Raw genomic sequence first — 26482 nt, 5'->3', positions numbered from 1 at the left:
AGTGGGAGGAAGAAGTGAATGTGCACTATAGACTTCTTTGGGTCTACATTCATATCTAAGAGTTGATAGACCCTGTTGCATTTTTTTTTGTCAGTAAGATATTCATTTTATACCCTCCTCTGTACATGATTGTAATTCTCATTTCAAATCCTCTTTAAGCACTTGTATATTGACAAGACTGAAAACAAGAAAAGCCTTTTCTTGTTTTGCTTGCAAGTTCTCTTCACATGAACATTGCTATCAATCATAAAATTCACTTTTGTTTAACACTTTGAGTCCTAGACCTACTGGAACTTAAAGAACCCTATGTCCTGCCATTTTTAGCTCTATTTAAAAAATTGCTGTGCAGTATTTCTGTGGAATATCCAAATAATTATTTTTTGCCTTTTGGTTAGCATCTTGGATAATTAATTGGAACAAAAATTTTAGTTATACATGTGGTATGGGCTCCAGAAATGGGTTGCAAGAAATCAAGGTGTTTGAAAAAAATAAAAAGTTAATTTTTTATTAGTTTCTACTTATATTTACTTCTTTAGTGTTCAGAATTCAACAGATTCAGTCAAAATATTGCCTAGATGTTAAATAAATAATGAAAATTATAAATAAAATTTGTGTTATTATTATGATGAAAATATTAGTTTACATAGGGGTGTACATCACTATAATTATCCACTATTGGCGACAAAAGTCGAGTGGTAAATTATTGAATTAGGCCATTCGGTTTTTGAAATGCAAGGCATATTACATAACATTATACATACATTTTGGGTAATATTCAGTTGCCTTTTAGTATCTGCAACCACCGTTCCAATATATAAGCACAATACTGTTATAGCAATTCTCATGGAAAGGCTTAGACGTTGGTTATGCATTTTTTACTAAATAATTTAAGGAAATTACAACGTCAACTAGGATATACATTAAAATAAATTTTAATATACTTCAATATCTCGACAACGTCGAGATATTGAAGTATATTAAAATTTGAAACAAAAAAAAGGTTGTACTTTTTAAGTTGTTCTAACTGGCGCGCTATTGTTTATTGCGTGTGTGCATGCAGGCTCTCGTGAACGCCAATATTTAATAACTGCAGTATGGCTATCTGGGATGTTATAACTCAAATTGCTGTTTAAGTGTTCAGGATTCAGGATGATTTCCCTGGATTCCACGATTTTTCTTTCAAGCTCATCACCACAGCGAAAAATATTTTCTGATTTATCCCAGCAAATGGAGTGACTTTGGAGATTATCATTAGGATTGTTTGAGAAAAGACCATGATTTGACAATGCAGTTGCACGTGATCTTTTATAAGAGATGTCTCTCTTATGTTCCTCGATATTGTTCAATAGATTTTTAATAATTGAGATCCTGCATGCACACACGCAATAAACAATAGCGTGCCAGTTAGAACAACTTAAAAAATACAACGTTTTTGTTTCAATTATGTGTTGCAATTTTTACCTGTAATTTTCAGTTTTTTAGATGCTTCAATGTCTATTACTATTTCCTTTAATGAATACCTGATGAAGGCTGTTATAAGCTGAAACTAGTTGTACTATTCTCATAAAAAACTTTATAAGTTACCTCAGTTTTAAAGTCATTAAATCTATATTTAAAAAAAAATGTGTGTGTGTGTGTGTGTGTGTGTGTGTGTGTGTGTGTGTGTGTGTGTGTGTGTGTGTGTGTGTGTGTGTGTGTGTGTTGCTCCATCTACAAAATATTGGATTGTTATTTGCAAACTATAGGTTTGCAAATAACCTTTTGTAGATGGGAACAACATGGTTGACTTTCATTACCCAAACATCAATTAGGTACAGATGATATCTCATGAGAAGAATAAAACACAATTTATTGAGCTGTCGCAAGACAATTTCCTCAAGTAGCATGTGACAGAAGGAACTCCAGGTCAAAGAGTGTTAGATTTGATTATAGTGTCAGAATTGGGTTTCACTTAAAAGCATTCTGCACCTAGTTGGTCACAGTGGTCATGTACTGACTTAGGAAGTAGCTAAGTTTATGGTTTACAAAGCAGGAAATTATGACCCACTGGTAAGTATGGTAGATACAGTCCCATTGTCTCAGTTGCTGGATGGGAAGGATACTGGTTAGTACATACACAGGAAATATTTTAAAAAAAAAATTTTTAAAAATGATGCAATATCAGAATGTGTTCTTAGAGTTTGAAGAATAAATAGGGTAGAAGTGAACTGGATGTGTAATCATATCAAGCAGGAGAATTGTAAGAAAAAGATAATGTGGAAGGAATACCATTTTCATAAGGATGATGTCAGCTATGAAAATTATAAGGAGCAGGCAGAAAAGTTACAACTATTGTACAGAAGGCTGTCTATATATATATATATATATAGACTTAAAGAAGTCTATCATTATGCTGCATGTAAAAGCAATAATGAATGTGAAATAACTACTGAATGCAGATGATATGCAGACAGAAGGAATTGTTAAACTAATAAGTGCCCATTTTGTTTAAAAGCTATAAACTGGGTGCATGCAACACTGGGCTCACTGTTACCTCGGCACTGGATGAGAAATCTCAGGTGTGTGAGGAGAAGGTACAAGAGATGTTGCACAAACTGAAAAAGAATTTGTCGACAATAGGGGATGATGAGATATCAGCACAGATGCTGAAAGACTATTCAGCTGAACTGGCTGTTCCTTTGACTAGGCTATATATAATCTGATTTTCAGAACAGGGAACGATTCCACAGAAGTAGAAAATAATATATGATAATTCCATTGTACAAGGAATGGTTGCAAAGACTGATGTTCAGAGAATAACTGACCTATCAGATCTCTGGAATGGTAGTGAAGAGTTTGGAAAAGTTAGGGGCAGAAAGAATGCAACCTGCTTGTATACAGAAAAGGGTTGACAAATAAGGTATATTTTGCAATGAACAGAATGGGTTTACTAAGGGAAGGTCATGTTTTGAGCAATTCACTTACATTTTATAATTGGTTATTGTTAAGTTAAACAAGATACACAATTATTATAATTACGGCTATGTTGCCTGCTTCAGTTTAGCCCCTGTTTAAATGAGATATCAGCACACATATAGAATCACTCCTACTCCACCCTTCCCTTTCCCCCGGCATCACCTTTTGTGGCAGATACGTGGATGATATTCTGTGCATTGGTAATCCCACACACATCACCACCTTAAAAACATCCCTAAAAGGTTACAGCAACAGACTAAAATTCACCACAGAAACCGAACAGAACAAATCCATCAATTTCTTAAACTTAGCATTAACCAGAACACACAACAAAATAGCCACGAAAATATACCACAAACCCTCGCATATCGGAAACTACCTCCATTTTCACTCATACCATCCATATTCTGTTAAAAAATCTGTCATCTTATCACAATTCATAAATGCCTACAAATTTTCAGCCAATCAGAATAATCTAAATGCAGAAATAAAAAAATATTTGCTGTCTTGCCTGTTTGGCCAAAGTAGGACAGCTTACAGCTGCAAGGGACCTGGTATACACCAGGTAGGTCTGGGGGGGGGTCTGGTTGACCCGTACGTAGTGCAAGTCTTACGTCCCATGGTGGATGGCACTGATTCCCCCACATACAAACTAGCTAAACATTTGCTGTTTTAAGGATACTTGTGACATAAGACTGAATGATAAATGCACGTAAACTATTTTAAATGATCTACTGTTAATATTCTAGCTTGTATTTTTTATAACTGTTCTTGTAATACCATTGAGGATGGTTTGCTATTTCCAGACTGAAATATCTGGTTATTTAAATATCTTTCTTTCTTGTGTTTACATGCATTTATCATTTAGCTAAACATTTTTGGCCAAAGCTCTCTCTCGCACTATACTGGCAACACACCTTCACACATAAAAAAACTCAGCCCACTTCAAAGCCAGCATAGACAACCTTACACTCAAACACACTGACATAATGGTCAGTTTTGATGTCTCCTCCTTATTCACAAATGTCCCACTCAAAGAATCCTTAGAGCTAATCCAAGCTAAATTTCCTCCTGATATCACAGCCCTATTTCAGTTCACAATGAACTCAGGCTATTTTGTTTGGCAAGGAATATTCTACAAACAAATAGAGGGGACAGCCACGAGTTCTCCACTCTCCCCCACCCTTGGCCAACTTTTATATGGAGACTTTTGAAGAGAAAGCCTTAAACTCTGCCCCACAAAAACCAACCATTTGGCTTCACTATGTTGATGATGTGTTCGCTATTTGGCCACATGGCTCCGATGCACTCCTCTCCTTCCTAACACGCTTAAACAACCAACACCCCAGAATCAAATTCACCCTGGAAGAAGAAAAAAACAACTGCCTTCCTTTCTTAGACACACTAATCACCCGCCAGCCTAATGGAACCTTGGTTTTTTCAGTCTATAGAAAACTCACTCATACAGGCAGATACATTCACCAACAATCCCACCACCCATCCTCGCAACAATATGGAGTCATTATGACACTGCACAACATGGCTAAACTTATCTGTTCAAATGACAGTGCCCTAACTACAGAACTAAACCACATTCTCAACACTTTCTCAGCCAATGGCTACCCCCCCCCCACCAAAAAAATCCTAAAGACCAACCTACCCCCCCCCCTAGACCTACGTGGTGTATACCAGGTCCCTTGCAGCTATAAGCTGTCCTACTTTGGCCAAACAGGCAGGACAGCAAATATCAGAATTTCTGAACACAAGGACTACATCCGGTTTCACCAATACAGCCACTCTGGTCTTGCTGACCATGCGCTGGATACCTCCCATGGAATACGGTGGAAAAAAGCCACGATAATACACTGCAGTAAATACAAATGTGAAAGGCTTTTCATGGAATCAGCTTCAGCCCTAAGAAACAATCCAAATCTCAACAAATTTGGCTGCATGAGACTGCCTCAAATTTGGGAAACCTACATCAGAAGACCTTCAGCCCAATCGCCTAAGAATACCAACATTGCCCACTAGGGGGCACCATCAGGACTTTAGGAGAAATAATCGCTTCCTACTTCTTCCTCACTTATTGTTTGTTGTGCCTGAGTGCAAGTGTCTTGTTCTTAAGTTTCTTGAAAATGGCAACGTGGCGTTGTCGAAATATTGAATATTAATATTTATATTTACTATATTAATATTTACTATTTTATTTACTAAATAAAATTATTTAGTATAAAATAAAAAACTGTTATAGCAAATAAATATTGCAATATGAATGTTGAGAGTGCTTAAGGGTCAAAGCTGTATAACTGAGAGGAGACCTTCACATAGCCTTTAAAGGAATGCGGAGAACCGACCAGGGCTTCTGACCTAATGTCCAATCCTCACCTTCTCGTGGTGCACCCTGTTGGGTATCTACTTGGATACTGAACGGACGAGGATGGGCTGGCAATTTGGGATTTAGCCGACCAAATTGTATTCTTATTGGTTAAACCAAAATATAGAATGATGGTACAACATGACAAAATTTCATGCCGGCTGGGGCGTCGCCCGGTTAAACAAGGTCCCCGTTGTTTTTGCCAGGGAACCAGGGCGAACAGCGAAAAGTCAGCTACTGGAACAAATCTGAAAATAAACCCCAACTCAACATCACCAGAGTTAAAGATCGGTACTATCGATGTAAGAAGCCTGAATGGCAAAGAAACGGAGCTAGCTGAGGAATTAGATAAGTACCAGATCGACATAATAGGGGTGACTGAAACAAAAAAGACCAAAACTGGTGAGATCTTTCTGAGCAATAAATACAAAATGTTATATTCAGGCAATAACAATCAAGGAAAAGAAGGAGTAGCCATAGTATTCAACACAAAATACGAGGCTAATCTTCTTGAATGGCAGTCAGTCTCAAATAGAGTAATGTGGGCAAATATGAGAATGGGGAACTGGACAATGAGATTTATTTGTGCCTATGGTCCCACAGAAGGTTCTACTAAGGTAGAAGTGGAGGAATTTTTTGAGGCTTTAGAAAAAGCAACTGACACAATGAAAAATGAAAAGTTGGTACTTGTTGGGGATCTAAATAGCAGAGTAGGAAATGATTGTGAGACATACAAAAATATTTTGGGAAAATTTGGAGAAAAGAGCAAAGCTAATAATAATGGCAAATATCTGTTGGATTTCTGCTCAGGACATGGACTGGTTATTGCTAACACCATGTTCCAACATAAAAATGTGCACAAATTCACATGGAGAGCAGAGGCAAGGAATAAGAAAAGTCTCATTGACTATGTTATTGTTGATAGTGATGTTTTCTCCCTGGTGCAGGACACCAGAGTGTACAGAGGATTTAAAATTGGAAGTGATCACTATTTAGTCTTGAGCAGGATAAAATTGAATTTCATATTGAAAAGAGTAACATGTAAGAAAGTTTTAAAGTGAATAAAAGTTGAGCAACTCTCAGATGTGAGCTGTAGACTAAAATACACAAAGATTATTGAAGGAAAAATGAAAGAGTTTGAGAACAGGAATCATACCTTGGAGATTCAGTGGCAAACTCTGAAGAAAACATTGATTGATTCTGCCAGAGAGGCATGTGGTGAGGTTGTTTGTAAGGATAAAAAAATCAGAACTCCCTGGTGGACACAGGAGGTTAAAGAGGCAGTGAAGGAAAAGAAGAAAGCATACCAAAAGTTCCTGTCAAATAAGTCAGCTTGTGCTCTTAGAGAATATAGAGACAAATGCAAGAATGCTAAACACTGTGTAAAACTAGTTAAACAAAAGTCATGGGAGGACTTTGGCAAGAATATAGAAAATAAATATCAAGAAGGTGGCAAAATATTCTGGAGGTTGTTGAAGAAGCTTAAGAATGGAGGAAAGAGTGCTATAAAAGGAATTAGAGATGATAAAGGTGACATGAAAACGGGAGAAAAAGATATCCTTGAAGTATGGAGTAATTACTTTGAAAAACTGCTAAATGAAACAAGCAGTGATGACAGCACAGTGGTAAAAAACACTGACCAGGCATGCAGTCAGGAATACATATCCATACTTGAAGTAGAAAAAGCTATCAAAGGCTTGAAATGCGGAAAGGCAGCAGGAGTAGATGATATTCGACCAGAAATGCTGAAGTATGGTGGTATAAGAGTCTTACAGTGGCTGCACTGCATAGTTCAGAAAGCCTGGATAGAGGGACGAATTCCCGATGATTGGAGTAGAGCTCTCATAGTACCCATATATAAAAAGGGAAATAAAACTGCATGTGAGAATTACAGAGGTATTTCCCTACTGAGTGTTCCTGGCAAGATTTATGCAAGTATACTTGAAAAACGGTTGAGAAAAATTGTGGAAGAAAAGCTTGGTGAAGAACAAGCTGGATTCAGGCCAAATAGAGGCTGTCAGGATCAGATCTTCACTTTACGACAAATAGTCGAGAAAGCATGGGAATATAACAAAGATCTGTATTTAAGTTTTGTCGATCTGGAAAAGGCATATGACAAGGTCCCAAGAGGGAAGCTATTCAATACGCTGCAGTTATATGGTGTCAATGGGACATTATATCAAGCAATACTTAGTCTTTATTTGAGTTGTGAGTCAGCATTTGGAACTGAAGGAAGTACAGGAAGATGGTTTATTGTTAAATCTGGTGTGAGACAAGGATGTACATTATCCCCTCTGTTATTCATTATCTATATGGATCACATTATGGAGGAAAGTGGTATTAAACATGATATCAAAATTGGAGATGTTAATGTCAGCTCTTTGCTTTATGCAGACGATGTTATACTTCTAAATAAATCCGCTACAACTCTGCAAGATTCTCTGACTAAATTGAATAGCTGTTGTAATAGATATGGTATGAAGGTCAGCAATAAAAAGACAAAGACAATGAAAATAGGCAGAATCATTGAAAATGTCAACTGTGTTGTGAATGGAGAACCTGTGGAACAAGTAAAACATTTCAGCTATTTAGGCACGATTTTTACTGAAGATGGTAAATTAAATATAGAAATAGGCAACAGAATCAGCAAAGCTGGTATGGTGGGAAGTCAATTGAATAAATTCATATGGAATAAGAGAGAAATTAGTCAGAACACTAAATTAGCTGTATACAAGACAGTGTTCAAACCAGTTTTAACTTATGGATCTGAGAGCTGGGTCAGAAGTAAAACACTTGACCAAAGACTAGAGACTTCAGATATGAGAGTCCTGAGAAAGATTATAGGCGTGAACAGATGGCATCAATGGCCGTATCATATTAAAAATGAGGATATTAGGAAAGAACTTGACATTGTCAGCATCCAGGAATGCATTAGCAGAGCTAATCTCAGGTGGTATGGTCACTTAAACAGAATGGGCGAGGAAAGATTAGCAAAACAAGTGTTCTCTGCCAGGTTGGCAGGAAAACGACCAAGAGGAAGACCAAGATATAGGTGGATTGATACGGTACACAGTGCTTTAGACGATAGAAATATAAGATCTGATAATATTGGGGTGTTGACAAGTAACAGACTGATTTGGAGGAAAATTGTTGATAGGAAATTAATAATGATGTAATTTTTTTCATGTAGTACTATCATATCCTGTACACCCCTTGAGGGTACATGCAGGAATTTGATGATGATGATGATGATGAATGTTGAGAATGCAAATGATTAGAACTCAAAAATTAGTAGAAATATGTAGTAAAATAATGAAATATGGACTGTTTTATACATCAGTGAATGTGCCAGTATCTTTCCTTAGTGTGGAAATCTTGAAAACATACTCCTAAACAAAGTGGGATGTCACGCTGCTTGCAGTGTACAGTTGTGCATGTTCTTTCCTGTGCTACAGATTAAAAATTTGTTTTAATTTTTCTGCACACACTTTGGATTTCCTCTGTCCTCTTTTTCTTTCTGGAGTGATGGGAATCACATATGGAAAATGATTTTTTTCAGTAAGACGTCCACTTTCCTCAGGTGCTGCAAGTTGGTCAGCATCAATGTCTGGTCCAGCTGATATCACGACTGTCAACTACTACTTCAACATATTGTTGTAGTCAGATATTTCTGTGGGTTTTGTTATATAATATATATGAGTTCACTATTGTGAGATCCAGGATATGGATGAACAGTTTCTTTCACCATTTCAATTGATGGCGATGGAAGGAGTAATATGACAACAACTGATCACTACGATCCACTCTAACTTTGAATTTATTGTAGTCAGCAACAGCAGCTGGTTTTGTCTTTGGGTGTTGACCTCTCACATCAGTCTCCACCATCTCATCAGTATGTTTGGGGGATAGAATGTAGATATCTTGATACTCTCTCTCTTTTCTTCAGTTTTATTGGAAAGCTTATTTTGGCATTTCATGTCTATTTGGCATAAGTGTCCTAACACCTTTGGTACTATTTTGCCATAAATGATCAGAGTTTTGGACTTGAAAACAATCTATCCATGTAGATAGTGTAGCCTCTGTTGTAATATGGAGTTGCGAGTCTATCCACAACATTGAGAGCAGAATTAATATCTTCCTTATCAGTGCTCCCTGTATAGACTTCAGTCATACACATATATCCAGATTTTGCCTCTCATAGGTCAAAAAGATTCATGCCATATCATGTTTCCCTTTTATGAATACTCTGAAGTGATAAGTGCCTTTATCAGCTGTCAGTTCTTCATCTGGAGTGTAGAAAGTTTGGAAATCATTGAGAAGTTTATTGAACACTTGATGAAGTTTGTACTGAGGATCACGTCCAGGATTTCCCCTAGGAATGTATGTCTCATTCTTATTGAGATGAAGGAAGGTCAGAATAGAAAAGAAATAATCACAGGATATCTGGAGGGAAGAGGCAAATTTTTGAATCATAAACAGGTTTGGTAGACCAGTAATCCCTAATTCTGGGTTTCCTAACAAGACCCATGTGCAAAATAATTGCCAGAAAATGTTTCATTTCAGATATGGTAACAGGTTTTTCCATCTTGAGAAGACTGAATGTTTAGGTAATGGCCCTTTCCTTTTTTTCTGCTGCAAGATGTTGTGCAGCATATCAGATATAACAGTTTTCGTATCCGATATAACATTGTTATTTACAAATATTACAAAAACTTGAAAAGGGGATAAATTTTCATTGATGTTGGATGCACGAGATACACCAGGTACTAAAAAAAAAAAGTATGTCTTGCATAGCTTTTTTGGTTGCTGACTGCCACTTCTCCCCGATACTCATACGCCATGACCACACGTGTGATCACGAACAGGACTCGCTGGATGGCCTTGAATTTGGTCACCCCTTGTTCGAAGTTCTGCGTCACTGTTGCTTGACTCAGAGTTCACATTTGCAGGGAGATCTGCTTCCTCTTGTTCTCGATCACTGTCTGCCCATTCATCTAATTCAGATCCTTCGTTATCGAGTATTTCCTCAAGCATTTGTTCTAATTCGCATTCACTCAAGAACCATTTTACACCCCTGCTTTGGGCACCAGTGGGTCCTGGTCTGTCCATGGTGACAGAGAAATTCAAACTGATCTCTCAGGTCACAAGAAGAGAGTCGTTAGTCCCTTATATTGTTTAGATTGGAGCAGCCAGAGTTATGACAGCGCGATGTAATGTAAACATGAATACGTGCGATCATACGTGACGCAGCCGATGGGCAGGAGTTATGATATACTGATATAAATTCCCTTTTTTTATTGATAAAAGTAAGCCATCCTCATGGATAATGAAGCTGAAGGTTCAAATTTAACTACAGTACAGTCTGATAATGAATATCAAGCATATTATTATTTTCGGAATTAGCAGAAGTAAGATAGAGTATATGTGTTGCAAAGTGGATGGCAAGAGATACCAGGAGACAGATCTAGAGCTGGAAGGAAATGTCATCATTTTAGACTTTAGATACTTAGGTTCAACAATGGAAGAGGATGGGGAGGCTGAGAAGGAAGTGGGATGTAGGATGGAGGAACTGGAGAGAGACGGCAAAGTGCTGTGCGATAAGAGTTTGCCGATTAATCTAAAAGGCAAAATCTGTAGGACAATAATGAGACCAGCTATGACGTATGCTATGGAAACTGTAGCCCTGAGGAAAAATAACATTAGCAGGATGGAGGTAGCAGAGATGAGAATGCTTAGGTGAATGGGCAGTGTGACCAGAAAGGATCGTCTGAGAAATGACTATGTGAGGGAAACTGTGTAAGTTACGAACTTAGGAGCGAAGATATAGGAGGCAAGGTTGAGATGGTTTGGTCATGTGATGAGGAGGGCGGACGAATATGTGGAAAGAAAGGTCATGCAGATGGATGTGCAGGGGAGGAGGAAGCATGGGTAGCCAAAGAAGAGATGGAGGGATCTGGTCAAGGAGGACTTGAGGATGAACTTGGATGTGGTTACAGCCCAAGACAGGAAGATGTGGAGGAGATTCACCACAAACAGCGACCCTACTTAAGTGGGACAAACTGCAAAAGAAGAAGAAGATTATTATTTTCAGAATTTTTAATTTAGCGATGTAAATATACATCGATGAGATTCTGGGTTCACATGCGATCAATGTGTATTTATATCAATAGGACTCAAAGTGTTAATAATCCATTTTGGATTCCTCATTACTTATTCTCAAGTCATATAGAAACTTTTTAAAGTAAATCCTACATTCTCCCTTTCCATTACTTGATTTAGAATATTGAACTTTCACAACTTTTGAAGTTTCGAATACACTGATAGCTTTTATTAATTCTTAGCCTTTCTGTGTTATTTTCACTTGAATCTCTGTACTGGGTTATATTAATAAATATTTAATAGCTGTATTAAATAACTATTCAATAAATGGTTTATAACTATTGTGAATAGTATAAACTTGGACAATGGAATAAATGTTTAACCACCTTACTGGCCATTAAAGATCAAATACACATCCTCAAAAGCTTCGTATCCATCATAAATTTCAATGTAATATCAATGGTATTACAATTTTAATATGCACTTCGCATCCATGGTAATGTGGAAGTATATATACGTCCTAGCCGGTAGCGTAATTAATCTTCCAATTTTCCAGTTTGAAATTTGTCAATATCACAATAATTGTTTGCCAATCAAGATGTTTAGCATCATGTTCTGTGTTGAATGCTATAGCTCAGAAGTTTCCAGACTTTCTCGGTTCACAGCGCCCTTAGTGTCTCAGTATTTTACCACTGCCTCTGGGCCAAAAGAAATATCTAACAGTTCTGTGTATTAATTAGTGAGGTCCAAATTACTTACTAAGTATATGTGTCCAGAAAAGTAGACATTAGAAGAAATAATACATAATAATAGTTTGGTTTGGTTCCCTTGAGTGCTGCAGTGCACAGTTTGGGAACCAATACAGTAGCTAATCCTTCATTTCCCTGGTTAGTATCATCTGAATATGACATATATATATTATTTAGTATAATCTTACTGTTTTAGAGAGCCTCCATAGTTCAGTTGGTATAGACGAAGCCCTTTGGTCAGAAAGACGTGGGTTTCATTCCCATCCATGACGTGAGGAACCTTTATCTCGTCTCTTTCAACTAAAGGTGAGTTAACCAGTCTTATAGGGAGGTAGAGGGTTTTTCACCTGGAAATTTGGGTTTTTTGTCTCTCAGAACAAGCAAACCAGCCCATGCACACATACACACATGGATTTACAATCATAAACACATACTTAATCCCTCAATAGGAGGGCTCAACCAGTCCTAAGGGGCGGATGAGAAACGGGGAACCCCTATACGAATAAAATAAAATAAAACTGTTTAGTTTCATTTATAGTGAAGGATTATGGAGACACAACACACGTGTTAGAATAATTACTTATAATTAAGAAAGTAACATTCGACATTTTCAATTGAGGTCATCAGGAAAAAATATGTATGTACAGGACACAACATACACTACACTTCACAGAAGTAAGATGAATTTAAATGCTTATTAATCATTTACCCTAGGACTCTGGTGAAAAAAAAATTTTTTAATTAATTCATAAAATAACATAGCCTTTTCATACTATTATTATTATTAAGAGAGACCTCTAGGGAGTCAGAGACTAATCGAGGGAGGCCACATTCTACACACACACCAGCTATCATATTCTTGAATTCATTCACACTGCTTGCACTCACAACATCCAAAGGCAATCCATTCCAATCATGCAGAACCCTCTGAGAGAAAAATCTAGCCCTCTCCCCGCTTCTTGGTGGCTTTCATTCTCAACTTCCAAGGACGCCCTTTCATCCTTTCTCCACCCTCTGTAAATCGAAAAATTTCATCAGTTGAAATCCTGTGTGACCGACCCTTTCAGAAGTTTGTACGTCTCGATCATAGCACCCTCTTTCTCGTGTTTGCTAGTGTCTGCAGTATACAAATTCTCAATCTATCTTCATAATCAATATTCCACAATCTTGATATTTTAACACTCTCCTTTGTACTCTCTCCAGTATATCAGAATCACAGTGGAAACCAGAAAAGTGAAACTCATATCAAGTGAGGGCTTAGTAAGTGTGCAAGACCTTTTAAAGAGGTAAAATAACATCTTTATCTTTACATGTGAACGTTCGTTTCAGCAGTGCAATTATCTTTTCAGTTATATTTGAACCTGAACTTCAACTTCCTATCTATTAACACTCAAAGATCCCTAGCCTCATCAGTTTCTTCTAGCCTAATCCCACTAATATAATACGACATTGGATATCTAATCATAACCAATGGGTGACATTGGACTGACACCCATTTTCCCATGCCCACAATTCCAGCCTATTGAAATCATTCTGTAAGTATTGCATATCAGCAGCATTTGTGATTACCCTACCTATCTTTGCATCATCAGCAAATAACTGTATGTCACTTGTCAAATCCTTCCCAATATCATTAATGTACAGGTTGAATTACAGTAGACCAAGCACTGATCCTTGTGGTACACCATTTGTTATTTTTTATTTATTTATTTTTTTTATTTATTAATATTTGTATTGGTTATGGGCAGTACTACCCTTACATCTCGTCCAGACTTGATATAAGCCTAAGCCTTTACAAGTGTTTTACCCTATGCTTGTTCTAGTCGTTCTCTGGTGGCAACGCCATGCCACCAGTGTGCCCTGTAGGACCCTCAAGGAAAGAACTTTTGTATCCTTCTGCATAAGCCCAAGCAGTTTTAAGTCCTTATAGCTATCTGTGCTTCATACGCCATGTAAAGAGATGGTGGTCCTGGTAAACCCCGGAGTTGCCCCATGCTCCTCCTGTATCTTACTAACTAGATCTTGGTTATTCTTATAATAAGGTAAACTTTTATGGCTATAGACTAGCGGGCACCCTGTTCCCACCACCTGGGCATCAACTATGCAAACATCGCCATCTCTTTTAATCACCAATTCTGGTTTACGCAAACCCACGGAGATCCTATAATGTGGTTCTACCGTGGTCTTAAAGTGGTTGTTCAGAATGGAGACCACGTCATGCCTCTGCCCGCGGACCCCATGGGTGTGGATTCAACATTGGGCTATATGAGGTCTCACTGTAGTGGCAGCCAGCCCTACAGTTTGAGTTGTCACTACCCCATCGAGCTGTGCGGGCTCAAGTGGGCAGGGCATTGATCCTCGTCCTGATAAGGTCAATATACTCGAATCTGGGGAGGAGTCTGGTGCCATCCCTTACCCAATCATGCTGGGGAGGCACCAGATATGATTCTTTTAAAGGAGCACCATCTACAGAACAGTGCAGCAGAGATGCCCATCTCTTCTGTTCTGCGGGAACTGACTCAATTAAGGTACCTTGATAATGGGACCAGCCTTTAGCCTGCCTAAAGTCTTGTATTAATGGGCTATAGAAAACCTCTCCACAGATAGGGAAAGAAGATAGTTCTAACTTCGCGATTCTGGACAGTTGCAGGCATGGAATCAGCCATCTAAGTGATGGATCCCCGAGCCTGCGTGTCTTCATCCAGGAGATCAAAGCAACTCTTCCATCCAATTTCTCTGCCTCCGAACCTGATGGCTTTCCTGCGGCTAGGCTTGTATAACCCAAACCCATTTTTTCCAATTTATGCAACAGTCTGCCATGCTGTATTCTGTCAAAAGCCTTAACAAAATCCAAAATTATCATGGTGTATCCATTCCCCTTGTCTAGTTCAATGGTAACATTTATAGAATACGAGCAAGTTGCTAAAACATGACCTTCCCTTAGTCAACCCATTTCTGAATGCAGGCCCTAACCAATTTTTCCAAAATCTTCGCCACCACCACTCCTGAGATACTAATTGATTGATAGTTGGATACATCTGTCTTTGCACCACCCTTGCAATGGAATTACTATACATTCCTACAGAATCTCCCCTGTTCTGAGACTCATATTAAACATCTTGGTCAAAGGAATGGCCAGTTCAGCTGAACACTCTTTTAGCACAGGCTGATATTCCATCAATCCCTATTACTGAATTCTTATTCAGTTTGTGCAACAGCTCTAATACCTCAGCCTCACACACCTGTGTTTCTTCATCTAGTGAAGAGGTAACAGTGAGCTCAATGTTATTACGTTCACCAGGTTGATAGATTTTAACAAAATCGGCACTCATTAACTGAACAACCTTTTCTGCATCTGTAACCCTCATGCCATCTGGATTTAGAAGAGTTATTCTTTCATTTACTTGCAGCATATCGATAGAATTCTTGTGCGTTGTCTTTAGCATGCAGAGCTTGCTAAAGATTATATTTTTAATTTTCGCTCCAGGAAAACTAGATGTTATAACTCTACCAGGTTTAAAATAACTTGGTATCTTTAACATATATAACTCTATATATCTATAGCATGTTTTATGATAGAGTCACCATACCAAATAATTTCTTTCTTTTTACTAACAACGTACCTGATTTCCATTATTTCCTGACTTACCTGTTTCCTTGCTTTGTTGTTTCTTATTTTCCTGTTCATTTTTCTTTTTCTTCCTCTGCTCATTTAAACACCTCTCAACTCTTTGCAATTCCCACATCGTCTCTCTGATGATCTGCTTCAACTTCACTATTCTGTGGTTAATTCATTTTCATTAAATGAATTAACCACAAAATAGTGGTTAATTCATTTAATGAATTAACTACCCCTCCATGTGTACAATAACCTCGTTAGCAGGGCTAACCTTCCTGTTCTCACCTGCAGTGCTTTTTTAACATTACATTTCTTGCCCTTTTTGGTACCATTTTAAACGTATACTAAATATTGAAATATCTTAATAAAAATATATGATAAAATACTAAATACACTATAAAACACTGAAATCTATACTAGTATATTACAAAACACTCATTTTCTAAGGAAAACACAAAACTGTGTATATACAGCTGATAAAATAATAAGTATTATTATTATCTATAGCAGAACTACATTAAACAATTTCTAAAGTCCTCTCATATTAGGGTTTTCTTTTGTTTGGGGTTGTTCTGGATGCTTATATGGGTTGAAGATGGGCCCTCAAAATTCTTGGAATAATTAATCCATCATTCTTGTTCAGATTTGGATGATGTTTCAGCATTTCACAGGCTTCTTTGAAAACTTTCTTTCAAACCAAGTTTTGGTGCAGTTGTAGGGGCTTTGATGCCTTTCAGTCAATTCTGTGACAAATTTTGGTGTACATGGTCTGACAGACAGGCCAGTTTTACTATAGAATAACAACATGGTATTCAGAAGTTTGAACATCTATTGAATAAGAAAAATACACGCATTAATAACCAGTTTGACTCTTCAAAAATTTTTATTAATTTCAGGCCATCGTCTATCTAATGATGAAATATCAGTATTATCAAAAGGATTAGACTATGCAGTAGCTCCAAACACCATTCTGATCATAGACTTTGAAAATACATTTCAAAGAATGGTAAAAAATTGAAATGCAGAAATATGTAAGGTTTGGGATGTTCAAATGTACCAAAGACACTACGAGTTTCATCTGGAATTTTTTTCTGCCTTGCAGTGCAGTGACGCTGCTGAACAGGACTGTCATAGTTTTAAATACGGCTTCAGGTGTGGAGAAAGTGCAAGTTGCATAGTGGTTAGCAGAACTGAAATCAGTCAAAGTATTGCTGTGTAAGTTCCATCAAGTGTACAAAAAAGTAGCACCTGATCCCAAGAGGATCCGTTTGTGGAAAGAAAATTTCCTTTAATGAGAGGAAGCATTTCAAAACAACATGGAGGGAAGCAGCCAAAATCAGAAGAGAATGTAGAGAGGAGTTGCGAGACCTTTGCATGAAGCCCAACAAAATATGTTAGGAGAGGCACGTGAACTGCAAATACCCTGCTTCACATTCACAAGGTCGTCCATCATAATGAGATGCATCTACATGCATACAAAGTGCAGGTATTGCAGGAAATCAAGCAAAATGAGAAACCACAGTGGGTAATGTTTGCAGCCAAAATTCTAGAATGTGTTGAATGAGAATCCAGATTTTCTTTCCCAAATTTGCTTTTCGGACAAAGCCACTTTTCATGTCTGTGGAAAAGTGAAGGGGCCCAATGTCAGGATATTGGGGAGTGAAAATCCTCACTGTGTCATGGAACACATGCATGACAGGTCCCAAGGCAAACATCTTGTGTGGTGTAATGCAAAACACTATCATTTTTTTTTTTTCATGGAAAGCAATACCAATGGAATGATTTACCTTGACATGCTGGAAAATTTCATCTTTCCACAACTAGAAGACTTGCAACCACATGTTCTTTGAACAGGATGGTGCACTGCCACACTGGCATTTGGAGGTCTGTGCATCCATCTTACTCCACTTGATTTTTTTCTTGTGGGAATATGTGAAGGACATAGTCTACGCAACTAAAGTGGACAGCCTAGAAATCCTTAAACTTCGCATTTCTGCTGCTGTGTCTACCATCACCCCCTGACATTTTTCAAAGAACCTGCTCAGAGATAGACTATTGACTTGACATTGTGCGTGCTACTAAAGAAGCATGCATGGAAGTGTACTGAGTTTTTTTACAAAAACTTGGTGAGTGTTCCTTCTCATTTGTACAATTTCGACACCAATGGTCCATACACTTAAGTGGTAGTAGTAATACGTTGAAACGTATTACTACTACCACTAAACGGAGGTTTAATATGGACACCCTGTATAATATAAAAGCCTTCATAACCATTCATATAATTTAGCAAGTAATATTAGATTCCAAGCAGCATATATTTTATTTAAATCTATATCTTCTGAATGCAATCTGTCTAAGAAAGATTTTTAAGTCTTATCTTCTTTAAAATGTAATCAGAACATATTTATTACTAATGCTGACAAAGGTTGAGTAGCTGTAGTTTATGATAAGTACAATTATTTTAAAAAAGCTTTTTTGATGAAGTTCATTATGCTTTTGATCCAAGACTGTATGGCCTTCCTAAATTGCATAAAGAAAATGTGCCATTAAGACCTATTGTGAAGTGCATAGGATGCCTGAAATATAAAGTCTCAAAATACCTATCTAATTTTCCTTCTACATTTACTGGAAACTTTGCTTCCTTCATAAAAAATTCAATAGATTTTAAGAATAAAATTTCAGACAACCCACAGATCTTCTATTAAGTTTTGATGTAGTCTCACTCTTTACTAATATCCCTGTATCAGATGTGATTGAATTACTTCATAATGACTCTCCTCCTGATATTTTAAAATTACATAACTTTGTCATTAATTCAGGTTACTTTAGCTGCTAGAATAAACTGCACAAACAGAGGGAACATCCGTGGTATCTCCCCTTTCCCTAACTCTAGCTAATTACTTTATGCAACATTTCGAACAACATGTTCTTGATGATTTTTCACCTAACCCAATGATTTGATAGAGATATGCTGATGATGTGTTTGCTGTATGGACCTACTCCCTATCTGATCTTCATGAATTTCTTGAAAAAATTGATTCAATAAACCCAGAATCAAATTTACCCTGGAAGCAGAAGATAACAATTGTTTTTCTGGATGTTCTAATTCTGCGCCTACCTAGTGGTAGTCTACAGTTCTCAGTATATAGAAAACCAACTCATACTAGTAAATATGTTGATTCTAGCTCACATTATCATCCATGTCAGAAATATGATGTAATGAAATCTTTAGTTGACAGAGCTCATAAAATATGTTCTACAGATTCTCTTGTAATAAAAGAACTTTTTATTATCAGAACTACCTTTATGTCTAATGCTTATAATGCAAAAACCATTGATAAAATTATCAATAATTATGGCCATCATTTTAACCCACTTCAAGAAGAAATTACCAGAATTTGTATTCCATATGTTAAAAGACTTTCAAAAAAAATACCGAAAGCACTTGGACAGATTAACTTACAAGTCTCTCTCTCCATCCAGTTTGCAAACTTAATATCTTCCTTATCTCACCTAAAGACAAATATCCTCCTCTTTCTTATCCTGGAGTTTACGGAATCTCTGCTCTTGCAGGGATTCCGTAAGTTTGCAGCTTATGTTATTATAGACAGACTGGTTGTTCTGCACAAATTCATCCTGAAGAATATTAGGAATGTATTTCACTTAAAGAACCCAACAAATCTGGTTTAACAAGCTACACATAATCTAAAAAATACAGGATTCAGCAAAACCAAAGTGTTACACAAAAGTTATTTTCTTCTCTGCAGACTGTCCAAAAACAAAAAAAGCCATGAAGTGCACATTCACAACCAAACCTGAACAGAAACAATTGCCTACAACTTGCTCAATTTCAGGAAGTTATACTGTCCAATACTTACCATTCATGTGTTCCAAGTTGGTAATTCATTTTTTTTTTTTTGTTTATATTTAAAAATTATTGTTTTATTGCAATTTTTTTATGTTTTCCTATAATTATATTAACAGTGGCTATGAAACTTAGCTGCAAATTTTACAAATAAGGACATTGGAAGTTTTTCCACTTGGTTATACAGTAGAACTCAGTTATAACGAATTCCACGGGACCGCACATATTTGTTCGTAATAACCGTTATTTGTTATATCCAAGAAGGTCATAATTTGACCGAATTAATAATATTTTCAGATTTTTCTCAGCATAGGTATATTGGGTAACATAAATACATATGTGCATACATACATATAAAGAACAAAAATTTATTTTTAAAACTTCACATTTTTACATAAAAAATCATCAGCCGTACTTTGCTTTGCACAAGACGCATATTTCATACGCTTGAAATTATTATTATTATTACAGGAAACTCCAGGGAGTCCTTAGACTCATCGAGGGAGGCCCCAAATCATGTTCATCACAACTATTCTACATTCATACAGTTATCATACCTCACCTTAAACTCATTCACTGTCACAGCATCCACCACAGACTCTGGCAGCCCATTCCACTCATTCACTACTCTAAAAGTAAAGAACCCAGCTCTAACACTTTTACTAACCACACTTTTGCCTAGTTTCCATGGATGTTCCCTAGTCCTTCCACAACCAGCCCTGTTCTGAAAAAATCTTCTGAATTAATTTTATAGAAACCCTTCAGTAATTTGAATGTCTCAATCATATCTCCCCTCCTCCGCCTATCAACCAATTTTTGCAACCCACAAATCTTCAACCTGTTCTCATAAGGTTCATTCCACAGACCTGCTATCATCTTGGTCACTTGCCTCTGGATCCTCTCCACCTCCTCCCCATCAAGAAGAAACCTAGGTGACCAAATCTGGGCATAGTAGTCAAGATGGGGTCTTATCAAGGCTCGATACAGAGGAACATAACCTGCTTGTCTCTGCTTGTCAACGTATTCTTCAGCAACCAAGTGGTTTGATGAGCTAATTTGGCCACTTTTGCAATGTATCCCCTAAACTTCAACTCCTTATCCACCAACACTCCTAAATCTCGTGCCTCATCAATTTCCTGGAGTACAGTTCCACCAATATAGTAAACTGCTGCTAATCTTTTCATCCCAAAATGTACAACCCTACATTTTGCCACATTAAATTGACATCCATTCTCCTTAGCCCAGACCTCCAATCTATCCAAATCATCCTGCAAAATTTTGACATCATCTGCATTCACTATTTCCCTACCCAACTTTGCATCATCCACAAACAAATGAACTGTTCCTCTCAGATCCTTTCCTATATCATTAATGAACAAATTAAACAGCAGTGGTCCAAGAACAGATCCTTGTGGCACACCACTAGTCACAGGCTGTCTTGTGGCCTCTACTCCTGAATAAACCACTCTCTGATATCTCGCCAACCCTATATCCATCCCCATATGCTGCAATTTACTGATTAGAATTCCATGTGGTATCCTGTCAAAGGCCATAGCAAGGTCCAGTAGAATCACTGTAAACCCATTACCCTTACCCATTTCAGCCGTCACTGTGTTATAATACGTGAGCAAGTTACTGAGACATGACCTACCCTTCACAAAACCATGCCGTCTCGGATACAGTATCCCATTTTCATCTATCCAATCTTGTATTTTCCTCTTGACTATTTTCTCCAAGCCCTTGATAACGATTCCTGTTATGCTGATTGGCCGGTAATTTTCAACAGCAGCCTTTGAACCACCTTTATGCAGCGGAACTATTTTCCCCTTTTTTCCACCCCCTTGGGACTGACCCAGACCCGAGGCTCAAATTAAACAAAATGGTCAAGGGCACTGTCAATTCTTTAGCTGCTTCACGTACGACACGCGCTGGTATACCATCCAATCCCACAGATGTATTGACATTGAGGTTCTGTAATAGACTATTTACCTCTACTTCATTCATCACAATTCCAGTATAAGCTGTTGGTTCTTCCATTCCTGCAATGTCACCACCTGGATGATATACTCTTGCAAAGTGCTCACACAGTAATTCCACTATATCAACTGATTCGGTTACCTTCCTACCCTCAGCATTTTTTAAAATCATTTTGCTATGAGCATTGTTCCTTATACCACTAAGATGCTTGAATGTTTCGTCTGAACTTACAGATCACGATTCCATAAATATTGTTAAAATAAGTAAAGCACTTTCTGCTTCTCACCAGGTAACGATTTTCTCATCATTGCTATTTTCTTCCTCGGAGTCACTACTACTATTATCTTCTTCTGGTGTATGAGAGATTTATTTTAAGATGTCAGCATCTGTCGGTATACCCGAAGTTGCGATGCCATTATCAATGTCTATAAAATTATCAATCTCTGCGCACGTTTCAAAATTGTTCAAGTTTCGCGCTTTTAACCACGCTGATAACGGTAAGTTATCCTCTTCATCTTCTTCAGATTCCCACTCTTATTCCGTAAGACCAGCTTTCTTAAAACAGTTCTGTATCGTAGACGATGACACCAAATTCCAAGCATCGCTCATTAAATGTATTGCGTGAAGTACACTGATCTTCGAGTCATAAGCTTAAGCATTTTCAGCGGATTTTTCTCTGCGTTCTATCAGTTCCAAGACTAACAGATGACAAAAATGGGAGTTAAAACATCTAATTACACCTTGATCAAGTGGTTACAAGACAGATGTCACATTCGGTGGCAAAAAAACAAGTTTTATGTTTGTTAAATTAGCCACTACAAGATGGGCAGGACAGTTGTCTATCAATAACAAAATTTTCCGGTTTTCACTGCGAAGATTTTTATCCCACTTGCAAATTTCATTTTCAAAAATTGAAGATGTCATCCAGGCCTTCTTATTCTCTGTATAATCAATGGGAAGTTTCTTTCTGTTTTTAAAGCATCTAGGCTTTGCCGATTTTCCAATTACAAGAAGCTTTCTTTTATCGCTACCGGTCATGTTCGCACAAACTAAAACTGTGAGTCTATTTTTGATAAGTTTTTCACCAATGCACTTTTCATTTTTAAACTGAAAAGTTTTATCGGGCATTAAATTATAAAAAAAACCTGCTTCGTCTGCATTATAAATGTTGTTGTATCCATACCTTCGTTTGATGTCCGGCCATACATTCTTGATCCAGTCAGAAACAGCGTTTTTGTCAATGGACAACGCTACTTCACTCACTTACTTTTGCGTAGACAATATTGTTTCTGTTCATAAAGCGATCAATCCACCCATTGTTGCATTTAAAATCGCTATAACCAAGTTGAACAGCAAATTTTTCGGCTTGAACTTTCAAAATTGGTCCGCTAATAGGTGAGCCAGTTGTTCTTTGCACTTTAAACCACGAAAGAAGTGCCTCGTCAACGTCACTTTTATTACACTTTTGGGGGGGGGTTCCCCAACACTCCCTACCCCTGGTCTCTATCATGTGTTGTTTCAGGTAATTATCCCTTAGTAACTATATAAATCTGTATCCTTATAGTTGAAGCCTCCCATGATAATTGCTCAGCCTGCACTCGTGTTAATCTTCTAATGCATGGTATCCACTCCTCCTCTCCCCTAGGCTAGGTCTATAGCAGCAAACAGCAATATATTTTGTCCTGTTGACCTCTGTCTCACACCAGAGAGCCTGAAATGAACCAGTCTCCCTCAGATTTACATTCCTTATGGACAGTGGCGAGCTATGGAAATTTTAACAAAGGGCTCACATCGTCGAGCAAAAAAAAAAAATGGCTTAACTTAATCCTTATAATACTTATATTGTGACTTTGTAGAGCTTCTGACAGATATGATAATTTCTGTAGGATATCAATCATTGATGCTATATCTTTTAAAAATTCCAAATTGAGAAGTCGGTTTAAAAAGTCCTTATATTTATCGTTCGATGCAAAATGCTTGCATAAAGCTGGGTAATTTCTCCACAAAGCAAAAGCCGTTCGTAAACTGCAACTAGCAATAGAAATTATGGGCACTGTTTTTTGCATTCTGTTTATATTGGAATATTGTTCAGACAGACAGGTTTAAATCTTATCAACATAATGATATCTTTTATTCTATTTTTAATGGTAAAACTTACAAATAAAATTTGTCCATAAGTTATAAGTACATCTTATAACTTATGGACATCTTATAGCAGAAGGTCATCTGCAGTGAGACTTTTCACTAGGGAGGTCTGTAAATAATAATATGCCTCGTACATGAATGTGTTTAATATTTTCAGGCTCTGGAATCAAAGTTAGCATCTTGCCGAACTTATGTTAAGGATAGTCCACAAAAGCCAGAAAGGGAAGAAAGCATTGGACAGGTTATATCACCAGTGTAAGTGATAGATGGACAATAGTAGGTATTTGTAAAGATAAATACTATGACTATCATTAAATGTAGACTGTTTTTTGCTTTCCTCTTTAGTAAATATTAAGCTAGTGATGTGTGTAACCTGTGATGTTCTCTCTGATTAGCTGAACATATTTCCAGATTAGTTTTGTTCAGATGCTGTTTTGCCTTTTTATGTGAAGTGTTAAAAGATAAAAAAATGTACACTAAAAGTTTCGGAACTCCTAATGATAGTAATTTGTAGTGCATAAAAAGCCAATTTAAAAATTATAAATGATGCAATTCAGTATGTACACAAAAATAGAATTGTAATCAAATGTGCTTAAATAAATTAATTCTTTGTAAAAAGTTAAACACATCGTGCAATTTGTTGGAGTCTGATAACATCTGCCTAAGTGTATATGGCTGAATTAGATGAGTACAAATTCCATTCCTCTCTTGTATGAAGTGCCAACACTCCACCAGAATATTATTACATGAAGATTATATCACCTACACACAATGCCATCCACTTCGCACCACCACCATATTACAAATGATGAGATGCACATTGCATTTTTCACACAGGTGTGCCATCAGCCCTCAGTAGATGTGTAATATGACTTATAACCTATGCAGAGCCTAGCAAGAACAACTTCCTTTCTTCTGTTTCTGTATTAACTAGAATTGCAGTGCTTTATTTAGGCTTAATCTTATGCAAATTGTTTTTCATTGCTTCCTACCATGATTACTGCCATTAGGTAATTAGTTTTGATCTTATAAACTGTCTAAAGTCTGTATATGGGACTGTCAAACAGCACATGGAAAAAGTATGAGATGATCTAGCATCTGCAATCTCATTTGCTTTAATTCCAATGTGGCTGGGAATGCAGCACAACCAAACATCAAAATTAAGGATCTTAATTTTGTATAATTGGTTGTAAAACCTCACAGCACCAGATGTGGATTATGCACAGTAAACGAGATGACCTGTAAATACCTCAGTGAGTGTGTATAAATTACTTGCTTTTGATAGTAATTTTCTTTTATGTATGCATAATCTGAATGGCACACAACTCTACTGTATAATTATACAATTAAGTGAGATCAGTTGGGATATTGGAATGTTGGGAAACAGCAGTACAACCAATAGAGGTCAGATCTTGAACCATCATTATAGATGGGCAATAAACCAGAGTGGGCAACTCTGTGCACTTTAAACAACTACAGATAGACAGATGGAGTATGAGAGTATAATTGACAAAGTGAAAAATTATAGGATGGAGTGCAAATCTGCCATGAATGAAAACTGTTGTGTTTGGTGTAGGTAATGTTGTCAAATTCATGCCAAAAGCATAATTTCTTTAACATGCATTCCAAAGGGATGTGTGGTGGTGGTCTGATGTGATATTGAACTCCTCAATACAGAGAAAAAATACTAGTTCATATACGATGCTATGGAATAGACTTTAATTTTATGGCATAGTTAAGAGACAACTGTTTTCATCTAAGCGATAGAGCAGGTTCATTTGCTTCAACTTAAAGAATTTGAATGTGTGATGTGTGAAATGCACCAGTACTGTTAACTGTTCTTATACCCTGATGATGGAGAGGATCCAATTATCGTAGCTCTCTCACTCTCTCTTGCAGAACTGTAAATCTGAAATTCATCAACCTTTGACCTTACAATTGCACAATAAAGGCAGAGCAAGGAACATCGATCAGCATCCCCCCCCCCCATTCTGTAGAGAATATAGGGCAAATGAGATTCAGTGCTTTTTTGCATTTGTTTCTAAGTTGACTAATGTGTGTAAAGAATGTAAACTTTCTATCAAAGATGAGTCCCAAGAACTTGGCCTCTGATGCTACTGAAATAATTTTTCCCATTCTTAAATCATTATCTGAGTGAAGGATACCTTTTCATACCTGTATTTGATACCTGTACACAGTTTTACAGTTTTTTTCTGCTGAAAACCTGAACCCATTATTTTCAGCATGAATTTCATGCTGAAAACATGAGCCCATGATTGCTTGTTGAAATTGTCTTTCATTTTGCATACTGAGAGAGGAAGCTGTTCAGTGACTGAATTAACTCTGATAGCAAAGAGTGTCACACTAAAAACAGAGCCTTGAAGAACACCCTCTTCTTGATGCTGCCCACTTGGACTTGAAAGACTTGACTGGACAAAATTTTTTTAATAAAAACAGGAAGGTGTCCCCCACAGACCAAGATTTCAGGGGTCTTTTAATATGCCATATCTCCAGGCTGTGTCATATGCTTGTTCCATATCGAAAAAGACTGAAACCAGAAGTATTCATTTCAGGAATGTGTCTTTTATACATGTTTCTAATGGAGCAAATGGTCCAATATTGATCACTGTCTATGAAAGCGACCACATGGTGTGTTGGAAAGAAGATTTTGTGCTTTCAATATGCTAGAGAGGCCTTGC

General features: G+C 37.1%; 1 protein-coding gene across 9 annotated transcripts in view; it reads left to right on the top strand.

The window, feature by feature from the left end:
* LOC150102845 (nuclear distribution protein nudE-like 1-B) overlaps window positions 1-26482 on the top strand; it is a 303402-nt gene that overhangs the window by 255788 nt on the left and 21132 nt on the right. For 6 of the 9 annotated variants that reach the window (XM_090398534.1, XM_090398533.1, XM_090398538.1 and 3 more), the window contains one exon: window positions 23941-24038. In XM_090398534.1, coding sequence (XP_090254660.1) covers window positions 23941-24038 — 98 coding nt within the window. Of the gene's footprint in view, window positions 1-23940; window positions 24064-26482 lie in introns of all 9 variants that reach the window. The other 3 variants (XM_090398535.1, XM_090398537.1, XM_090398536.1) reach the window with 2 other exon arrangements.

The sequence above is a fragment of the Typopeltis vanoorti genome, chromosome 9, assembly GCF_054136105.1.
Source record: "Typopeltis vanoorti isolate ZY-2024b chromosome 9, IOZ_Tvanoo_1.0, whole genome shotgun sequence".
In the NCBI taxonomy this organism is placed as follows: domain Eukaryota; kingdom Metazoa; phylum Arthropoda; class Arachnida; order Uropygi; family Thelyphonidae; genus Typopeltis; species Typopeltis vanoorti.
Note: the sequence above shows the minus strand (reverse complement) of the source record. Positions and strands in the feature narration are given on the sequence as shown.